The sequence below is a fragment of the Acanthochromis polyacanthus genome, chromosome 22 (assembly GCF_021347895.1).
Source record: "Acanthochromis polyacanthus isolate Apoly-LR-REF ecotype Palm Island chromosome 22, KAUST_Apoly_ChrSc, whole genome shotgun sequence".
NCBI lineage: Eukaryota > Metazoa > Chordata > Actinopteri > Pomacentridae > Acanthochromis > Acanthochromis polyacanthus.
Genome location: NC_067134.1, coordinates 620,676 through 631,242, shown reverse-complemented (window position 1 = coordinate 631,242; position 10,567 = coordinate 620,676). Strand labels below are relative to the sequence as shown.

Sequence of the window (10,567 nt, the reverse complement as noted above, 5' to 3'; positions counted from 1 at the left end):
ATACAGTGATTTAAATGTTAATAATTAAATAAATAAATACAGTAAGTCCAATATAAATGAGTAAATAAATAAGTAATAAGTTAGTAAACAAACAAATAAATAAATAAATTAATTAATTAGTTAATGGTCAATGTCCTGTTATTTTCCAGCTGATATCAATGAATAAACACAGTTAAATGTCCTATCAGCGGCAGATATGAGAGAATAAAGCCAGTAAGTCAAATATTAATTTAATAAAAACAGTACATAGTAAGGAATAAATACAGTAATTTAAACGTCCTGTTAGCTGTTTTTTTTTTTAAATAAACAGAGTTAAACGTCCTCACCTGTGTGCTTTCTGCTTCAGTTACACCAGTTTTAATAAATAACTACAGTAATTTCAACGTTAGCTATTTTTAAAGAACAAACAGAGTTAAACGTCCTCACCTGTGTGCTCTCTGCTTCAGTTACGTCAGTTTTAATAAATAAATACAGTAATTTAAAAGTACTGTTAGCTGTTTTTAAAGAATAAACAGAGTTAAACGTCCTTACCGGTCTGCTCTCTGCTCGCTCTGCTTCAGTTACGTCATTGCTGTTACGACATCGTTACAAAACGACAGGAAGTGCTAACGTTAGCATGACAGGCTAAATAACGGTTCCGGTTATACCAAGCGTGTGTTTCTGTGGACTGTCGGAGCTTCATTCATTCTGGTGGTGTATTTATTTTACGGTGTTGTGTTTATTTCACACTAAACCGGCGCTACGGAGGCCGAAGGAGCTCAATGCAGAAAGCGAAGTCTGTTGAAGTTATTGTTCTTGCCTCCCACAGTCTAAACTGTCAGGCAGCCCGCCTCTGTATAAAACGAGATTTATTTGAACACTCAAACCTTTATGGTGTTTTAATAAATTGAAAAGGGTCATGAAACTATCACAAAGATGAGAGACACAAAGGCTACCTTTAGTTTTTTAGTGTAAAATACGTTTATCTTCTTAAAGCCTGACAGACATTTGTCGGATGTAAAAATCCTACTGACACTACGGCGGCCGCTATGGACCATTGTGAAGCGAAGGATAAATCAGTTCAGAGCAGATTATGACTGTTAGCAGATAATTAGCTTCAACTAAACTGCCAATTACTGAATTGTGTTTTTAATCGTTGCTCCGCAGTCAATTCATGTCGGTAGAACCTGCTGTTTGCCGTTAGCTGTTAGCCGTTAGCTCGGAGCGGCTAGCTGTTAGCTCCACGGCTATTGAATGAATTAACACGGAGGCTACTCTAACTACCGGAGCTGCTTAGTGCTTCATTATCTCCCGTTAAAGTGCCTCTGGTACCACTGAACAGTCTGTCCGGTACCGGTACCGGTGAGCTCCGGTGCTTCTGTTGTTAGCGCGGTGTTAAGCTAGCTGGATGCTAACGGTCAGTCTGGGATGGAAACGGCAGAGTTACCGGAGACACAAGTCGGTAAGAATCACTAACAGTTTACAGTTAACCGGTTAGATGTAATTAAAGTTAACATAACCAGTCAGAAAACAGGTTAAAGTTAACATAACCAGTCAGATAACAGGTTAAGGTTAACATAGCCAGCTAGATAACAGGTTAACGTTAACATAAACAGTCAGATAACAGGTTAAGGTTAGTTAAAGTTAGTATAACCAGTCGCATAACAGGTTAAAGTTAACATAACCAGTAAGATAACAGGTTAAAGTGAAAATAACCAGTCAGATAACAGGTTAAAGTTAACATAACCAGTCAGATAACAGGTTAAAGTTATCATAATCAGCCAGATAACAGGTTAAAGTTATCATAACCAGTCAGATAACAGGTTAAAGTTATCATAACCAGCCAGATAACAGGTTAAAGTTATCATAACCAGCCAGATAACAGGTTAAAGTTATCATAACCAGCCAGATGACAGGTTAAAGTTAACATAACCAGTCAGATAACAGGTTAAAGTTAAAATAAACAGTCAGATGACAGGTTAAAGTTAACATAACCAGTCAGATAACAGGTTAAAGTTAAAATAAACAGTCAGATAACAGGTTAAAGTTAACATAACCAGTCAGATGACAGGTTAAAGTTATCATAATCAGCCAGATAACAGGTTAAAGTTATCATAACCAGTCAGATAACAGGTTAAAGTTATCATAACCAGCCAGATAACAGGTTAAAGTTATCATAACCAGCCAGATAACAGGTTAAAGTTAACATGACCAGTCAGACAACAGGTTAAAGTTATCATAACCAGTCAGATGACAGGTTAAAGTTAACATAACCAGTCAGATAACAGGTTAAAGTTAACATAACCAGTCAGATAACAGGTTAAAGTTAAATAAACAGTCAGATGACAGGTTAAAGTTCACATAACCAGTCAGATAACAGGTTAAAGTTAACATAACCAGTCAAATGACAGGTTAAAGTTAACATAATCAGTCAGATAACAGGTTAAAGTTAAAATAAACAGTCAGATAACAGGTTAAAGTTGACATAACCAGTCAGATAATAGACAGGGGGAAAAAATTAAGCAAAAGCCAGATCAAACTACTGAATTTTTAGAAGAGTTTTGAATGTCGAAAGTGAGTCAGAGTTGCGGATGGGAGGTGGAAGTGAATTCCAGAGTTGGGGGGCAGCGGCTTCGAAGGCTTGGTCCCCCAAAGTCCGGTGCTTAGTACGGATGATGGGCATCAGGAGGTTTGAGTGTGCAGAGCGAAGGTGACGGGAGGGTCGGTGGTGTTGGAGGAGGTCAGAGAGGTAAGAAAGGGCCAGGTTATGGAGGGACTTGTACGTGAGGAGGAGAAGTTTGAAATGGATACGGTATGGAACCGGGAGCCAGTGAAGCTGTTTGAGGATGGGGGTGATGTGCTCCCTGGAGTGGGTGTGGGTAAGAAGGCGAGCAGCAGAATTCTGGATATATTGTAATTTTTGCAGTTGAGTGAAGGGAAGACCAAAGAGAAGGCTATTGCAGTAGTCAGGTCTGGAGATAATGAAGGCATGAATGAGTATTTCAGCAGTGGTGAGGGAGAGTGAGGGGCGGAGACGTGCAATGTTGCGGAGGTGAAAAGACGTTTTGGTGACGTGTTTGATATGTGATTGGAAGGAGAGGGTGGGGTCCATGATGACGCCGAGGTTGCGTACAGAGGGGGAGGGGGTGACATGATGACCGTCAATTAGCAGTGTGAAATTCTGAGCAGAGGGGAGAAGAGATTTGGGTCCGATAAGAAGTTCTGTTTTGTTGGTGTTAAGTTTTAGAAAGTTGTCCATCCAGGTTTTCTTATCAGATAGGCAGTTGGTTATGGTGGAAAGGATGATGGGGGTGATGGATTTAGAGGAAACGTAAAGTTGGGTATCGTCGGCATAGCAGTGAAAGTTAAGTCCATGGTGGCGAATGATTTGACCGAGGAGGAGCATGTAAATTGTGAAGAGGAGGGGTCCAAGCACCGAACCTTGGGGATCGATAACAGGTTAAGGTTAAAGTTATCATAATCAGCCAGATAACAGGTTGAAGTTAACATAACCAGCCAGAAAACAGGATAGAGCTAGTTAAAGCCTGGATTTGTTGATCCTGTTAACAGAATAATTCTGGGTTTGTTGTTTTTGTTTTCAGAGCGTGCAAAGACGTTCTGGGCTGAGGAGGACGTGGACCAGGCGTTTGACGGGTTCTTTGTGTACGTGGACCACCTGAAGAGGGTTCTGAAGGCCCACACGGCCACAGACAAAGGTTTGGCTCTGTCTCCTTGCTGGTTTTAGCATTGTGTTTCCGTGGTGACACTGGTGTTGTTCTTCAGAGTATGTCCAGGCGCTGCGGCTGTTGGAGTGTCTGGCGGGTTCGTCCTCGACGTCTCCAGCAGATCAGGACTCCTCGGTGGTCCAGGTGGTCATCGGCTCAGGTAGGACCAGTCTGAAGGTGCAGCAGCCACGGGTGAGCCTCGGTTTCACTGTGTTCTCGTCTACAGATGAGCTGCTGCCGGCTCAGTTCTCCCACAACAGCCCCGCCTCTGATGGAACCCAAAGCTCTGCAGCGCCACCTGCCGGCCAGGACGAATTACTGCCACCTCTGCTGCCAGAACAGCTGCAGTACCAGCTGCACACCTGCTGCAAGGTGACTCACCTGGAACTGTTCTATCTGGAACTGTTCCCCTCTTCTAACCGGAACTGTTCTTCTCCTGCTCTAACTGGAACTCTTCTTCTTCTGTTCTACTGGAACTCTTCTTCTTCTGTTCTACTGGAACTCTTCTTCTCCCGTTCTAACTGGAACTCTTCTTCTCCCGTTCTACCTGGAACTCTTCTTCTCCTGTTCTAACTGGAACTCTGCTTCTGTTCTACTGGAACTCTTCTTCTCCCGTTCTACCTGGAACTCCTCTTCTCCCGTTCTACCTGGAGCTCTTCTTCTCCTGTTCTAACTGGAACTCTTCTTCTCCTGTTCTAACTGGAACTCTTCTTCTCCTGTTCTAACTGGAACTCTGCTTCTGTTCTACTGGAACTCTTCTTCTCCCGTTCTACCTGGAACTCTTCTTCTCCTGTTCTACTGGAAGTCTTCTTCTCCTGTTCTACTGGAACTCTTCTCCCGTTCTAACTGGAACTCTGCTTCTGTTCTACTGGAATTCTTCTTCTCCTGTTCTACTGGAATTCTTCTTCTCCCGTTCTAACTGGAACTCTTCTTCTCCCGTTCTACCTGGAACTCTTCTTCTCCCGTTCTAACTGGAGCTCTTCTTCTCCCGTTCTAACTGGAGCTCTTCTTCTCCCGTTCTAACTGGAGCTCTTCTTCTCCCGTTCTAACTGGAGCTCTTCTTCTCCCGTTCTACTGGAATTCTTCTTCTCCCGTTCTAACTGGAGCTCTTCTTCTCCCGTTCTAACTGGAACTCTTCTTCTCCTGTTCTAACTGGAACTCTTCTTCTGTTCTCCTGTTCTAACTGGAACCCTTCTTCTGTTCTAACTGCAGCTCTTCTTGTCCTGTTCTAACTGGAACTCTTCTTCTGTTCTAACTGCAGCTGTTCTTCTCCTGTTCTAACTGGAACTCTTCTTCTCCCGTTCTAACTGGAACTCTTCTTCTCCCGTTCTAACTGGAACTCTTCTTCTCCCGTTCTAACTGGAACTCTTCTTCTCCCGTTCTACCTGGAACTCTTCTTCTCCCGTTCTAACTGGAACTCTTCTTCTCCCGTTCTAACTGGAACTCTTCTTCTCCCGTTCTACCTGGAACTCTTCTTCTCCCGTTCTAACTGGAGTTCTTCTTCTCCCGTTCTAACTGGAGCTCTTCTTCTCCCGTTCTAACTGGAGCTCTTCTTCTCCCGTTCTACTGGAACTCTTCTTCTCCCGTTCTAACTGGAGCTCTTCTTGTCCTGTTCTAACTGGAACTCTTCTTGTCCTGTTCTAACTGGAACTCTTCTTCTCCTGTTCTAACTGGAACTCTTCTTCTGTTCTCCTGTTCTAACTGGAACCCTTCTTCTGTTCTAACTGCAGCTCTTCTTGTCCTGTTCTAACTGGAACTCTTCTTCTGTTCTAACTGCAGCTGTTCTTCTCCTGTTCTAACTGGAACTCTTCTTCTCCCGTTCTAACTGGAACTCTTCTTCTCCCGTTCTACTGGAATTCTTCTTCTCCCGTTCTAACTGGAACTCTTCTTCTCCCGTTCTAACTGGAGCTCTTCTTCTCCCGTTCTAACTGGAGCTCTTCTTCTCCCGTTCTACTGGAACTCTTCTTCTCCCGTTCTAACTGGAGCTCTTCTTGTCCTGTTCTAACTGGAACTCTTCTTGTCCTGTTCTAACTGGAACTCTTCTTGTCCTGTTCTAACTGGAACTCTTCTTGTCCTGTTCTAACTGGAACTCTTCTTGTCCTGTTCTAACTGGAACTCTTCTTGTCCTGTTCTAACTGGAACTCTTCTTCTCCTGTTCTAACTGGAACTCTTCTTCTGTTCTCCTGTTCTAACTGGAACCCTTCTTCTGTTCTAACTGCAGCTCTTCTTGTCCTGTTCTAACTGGAACTCTTCTTCTGTTCTAACTGCAGCTGTTCTTCTCCCGTTCTAACTGGAACTCTTCTTCTCTCGTTCTAACTGGAACTCTTCTTCTCCCGTTCTAACTGGAACTCTTCTTCTCCCGTTCTAACTGGAACTCTTCTTCTCCCGTTCTAACTGGAACTCTTCTTCTCCCGTTCTACCTGGAACTCTTCTTCTCCCGTTCTAACTGGAGCTCTTCTTCTCCCGTTCTAACTGGAGCTCTTCTTCTCCCGTTCTAACTGGAACTCTTCCTCTCCTTTTCTAACTGGAACTCTTCCTCTCCTTTTCTAACTGGAACTCTTCCTCTCCTTTTCTAACTGGAACTCTTCCTCTCCTTTTCTAACTGGAACTCTTCTTCTCCTGTTCTAACTGGAACTCTTCTTCTGTTCTCCTGTTCTAACTGGAACTCTTCTTCTGTTCTCCTGTTCTAACTGGAACTCTTCTTCTGTTCTAACTGCAGCTCTTCTTGTCCTGTTCTAACTGGAACTCCTCTTCTCCTGTTCTCCTCCAGACCTGCCTTCCCAGTTTACCCAGCATGCCTCAGTCCACGCCTCCGTTCTGGGGTCAGAACCCACTGAAGGTTCCGCTGCTCTGTGGGTTTAAAAGGCTGAGTGCCGTTCCGCTATCATCGCCAGGAGGGGGCGGAGCCAGCGAGGACGAGGGCGACCAATACGACTGGGACGTCATCTACAAAGCACCGTGTGGACAGAGTCTACGTAACTATGACGACGTGATGCGTTTCCTGTTGGCAACAGAGAGCTACGATGTCCTGCAGGTCAGCTGGAAATACTCTGTTACTGGGGAAAGGACTCGAGTACTCCCAGACCCCAGATTACATGTTTTTACTGACTTCATTTGACAAATGTTATTTATTACACATCAACTATTTAAGTTTTATATATATAGATATAGTGAATGTGTTTAATGATTTATTTCAGAAAAGATTTAAGAAATAGTTGAATTAATATATTGTAGTTTAGATGTTTGAATAAGAACCAGAATCCTTCGTTTTCTCGCTGCAGATGGACTTCTTCACCTTCAGCGCCGCCGTCCGATTGGACCCGCCCCCGATGGCGGGCCCTCGGCGCCCGGAGCAGGACCTGAGCCGGGGGGCGGAGCCGACGCCGGTGGAGCTCTGCGTCGGGGACGGTGGCGTCCGGCCGGCAGAGTTTAGGTACCGGAAGGACCGCTGGCCACACGGCTGCTTCCTGAGCCGCGGCCCGGCGCTGTTCCATGACTGCTGCGACTGTCGAGACGGCTGCAACGATGCAAGCAGCTGCGCCTGCATCGCCATGACCACCGGGGGGCGCCACTACAACCACCACAGGCTGCTGGAACCAGTGCTGTCAGGGTGAGGAAGAATGAGTAAAGGTTGTTGATGATGATGAAGGTGGTGGTGATGATGATGATGAAGGTGATGATGATGATGATGATGAAGGTGATGATGAAGGTAATAGTGATGATGATGAAGGTGATGATGATGATGGTGATGGTGATGAACGTGATGATGATGATGATGAAGGTGGTGGTGATGATGAAGATGACGATGTTGATGAGGATGAAGGTGATGGTGATGATAAGGATGATGTTAAGGATGGTGATGATGGTGATGATGATGATGAAGGTGGTGATGATGATGAAGATGATGAAGATGACGATGAAGGTGATGATGAAGGTGGTGGTGATGATGAAGATGACGATGATGATGATGAAGGTGATGGTGATGATGAGGATGATGCTAAGGATGATGAAGGTGATGATGAGGATGGTTCCATCAGTGTGTGAATGGGTGAATGTGACATCCTGTAAAGCGCTTTATAAATACAGACCATGTACCATGATGGTGATGATTTTGGTGATGATGATGATGGTGGTGATGGTGTTTCCATGGTAACCCTCCCTGTCTCCAGGCTCTATGAATGCGGTCCGTGGTGTGGCTGTGACCGGTCTCGTTGTCAGAACCGGCTGGTCCAGCGAGGGGTCCGGGTTCGGCTGCAGGTCTTCCAGACTCCGGACCGTGGTTGGGGTGTCCGTTGCCGTGACGACCTGGACCGCGGCACCTTCGTGTGCGTCTACGCCGGCGTGGTGCTGCAGCGAGTCCCCACTCCCACCGAGCCGCCACCGCCCAAGCTGACCCGGGCCGACCTGCCATCGGACGACGAGGTGGAGGTGGTGACAGAGTGGCTGGCCCCACCGGTGTTGGAGGGGCGGAGCAACCTGCTGGAGACCCCGCCCCCACCCACATCCCCGCCCACCTCACTGCCGCTGCATGTCCCCGTCATCCAGAGACATGCTGATGCCGCCGCCGTGCCTCAGGACCGGGACAAGGTGTGTCTGAGTCTGTCTGACCAATCAGCAGCATGCAGGCCCTGCAGCAGCCAATCAGAGCAGACCAACAGAATGACTTCTTTTTGGAACATTTCTTTACTTTTTATATGTTTCACATTTTAAGTTTCTTTATTTTGTCGACTTTTCCTAAAAATAATTATTTGTTCTGGTAGAAAACTTTGTTTCCTCATTGAGTTTTACTTTTAGTTTTATTTGTAGTTTTACTGGTGGTTTAGTTTGTAGTTTTACTGGTGGTTTAGTTTGTAGTTTTACTGGTGGTTTAGTTTGTAGTTTTACTGGTGGTTTAGTTTGTAGTTTTACTGGTGGTTTAGTTTGTAGTTTTTCTTGTAGTCCTCTTCCTGGTTTCTGGTTCGTGGTCCTGACTCCAGGCTACTGGTTTTTTTGTCGTCAGTTTCAGATGGTTTTGGTGGGAGGAGCCGAGCCGACGCCTCCTTCAGCAGGTAAACAAACAAACAGAAAGACTTGTTGTTAATATTATCCACTTTAATTCTGGTTTTCATTCAGTTAAAGACGAGAGTGACGATAAACAGCCCTGATTGGTTCCTGTGTGTCAGGTGACCAGAACCAGAAGGTTTCCATGACAACGTTGCTGCAGGTCAGAACGACAACGAACATCCAGAAAGACTTAAAGAGGACGATGGACGACGTGTGTCTGATCGACGCCAGCAGGGAGGGCAACGTGGGCCGCTTCATCAACGTGAGACCATAAACAAACAACATAAATAAACAACAACAAACAACACTAATGATGGCAGCAGGGAGGGCAACGTGGGCCGCTTCATCAACGTGAGACCATATACAGCATTAACAAAACAAACCGCAGCATAAACAACAACATAAACTACATAAACAAAACAAACGGCAACATAAACAACCAACAACAACGAACAAAACAAACAAACTAAAACAACAACATGAACAAAACAAACAGCAACAAACAAGACGAATAAAACAGTCGTGACGCCATGTGTAGTTTATTGTCGTTTTATTTTGATTATCAACGTGAGCAATATAAACAAGAACCCAGACACATGGATCTCTAATCCTGGTTGAACCTGATTTCTTTCTTCCTGTTATTTTATCCTGTTTATCCTGTCGTGATGTCACTCACCTGTCTGACCATATTTGGATGTTTGGCTCCGCCCACAGCACAGCTGCCAGCCCAACCTGTTCGTGCAGAACGTCTTCACGGATTCCCATGACCCCTCCTTCCCTGTCGTGGCGTTCTTCACCAGCAGGTGAGCAGGAGGTGGAGCCATCTTCAGGTGATCTCTGGTTCACCTGTTCAGTAATAAATGTGTCTATCAGGGTGGAGGCGGAGCTATCTTCAGGTGATCTCTGCTGCTGGTTTACCCGTTTATCTCTGTCTATCAGGGCGGTGGTGGCTGGCACTGAGCTCACCTGGGACTACGGCTCCGACTCGCCCGCCTCGTCGCCGTGGCAACAGGAAGCGGTTTGTCTGTGCGGCGCTGACGGCTGCAGACAGAGGTTCACCATCCAGGAGAAGCTGTGTGACGTCTGCAACGCTCAGACGGAGGCTCAGTGAGGTTTATATCCAGACCACTGATTTATTAGCAAACTTTGTAATAAACAGTAAAATCAGACGAGTTCAGTGCTTTTATTTTGAAAGGCTGTCAGGATGTTTGTTCCTCCTTTAACAGAACCGAGTGTTTAAACTGTTTTCAGCAAGAATAACCCTTTAAACTACAATCAACTTTTATATTATGCTAAATAAACCTTTAAATTATGTAAAATAAACCTTTATATTATAATAAACCTTTAAACTGTAATAAATAAACCTTTATTTTATACACTCAGAAAACTGAAACAGTAATATACTCAGTTTATTTGGTGAAGCATTTTTACACTTCAAAAATCTAGCAAATTTTAAAGCTGTGAAATCGATTCCATATAATCAGGGAGTTTGAATTGAGGCAGCTGTGTACGACCACATGGAGCAGCATCACTTCTAAAATGAAGTATGTAAACTAAAAGCCTCCGTTAATGTAGCAGCATCCATACGTCTAAACCACACCGAGTAAATACAACTGGAAAGCTCAGCGCATGGGACTGAAGATTCGGCTTTTATTTCACCAAACTAACAGTTTTATTAACTAAATGTACCACAGTACACTAACACAACACACTTCAGCTGTTTACATGAAACTCAACACAAACATCGTTAGCTTAATGCTACGTTAGCTTTAATCAGACTGAGCAGCTAGCTCGGTTAGCATCGCTAACATTAAAGCTAA

The 10,567-nt window shown here is 44.6% G+C and overlaps 1 protein-coding gene across 2 annotated transcripts; it reads left to right on the top strand.

Annotated features, from left to right (window-relative positions):
* The first annotated feature begins 922 nt into the window (after nucleotides 1-922).
* On the top strand, nucleotides 923-9,916 carry LOC127531973 (histone-lysine N-methyltransferase SETDB2-like). Of its 2 annotated transcripts, none has more exons than XM_051942746.1 (11): nucleotides 923-1,441; nucleotides 3,582-3,695; nucleotides 3,763-3,864; nucleotides 3,931-4,076; nucleotides 6,475-6,738; nucleotides 6,986-7,314; nucleotides 7,874-8,291; nucleotides 8,710-8,752; nucleotides 8,867-9,009; nucleotides 9,462-9,550; nucleotides 9,687-9,916. In XM_051942746.1, the coding sequence occupies exons 1-11, from the start codon at nucleotides 1,408-1,410 to the stop codon at nucleotides 9,856-9,858; spliced, it is 1,854 nt and encodes a 617-aa protein (XP_051798706.1). In that variant the 5' UTR covers nucleotides 923-1,407; the 3' UTR covers nucleotides 9,859-9,916. The 2 variants fall into 2 exon arrangements, with proteins under 2 accessions (XP_051798706.1, XP_051798705.1); XM_051942745.1 differs by having other exon boundaries at nucleotides 8,704-8,752.
* Nucleotides 9,917-10,567: the final 651 nt, after the last annotated feature.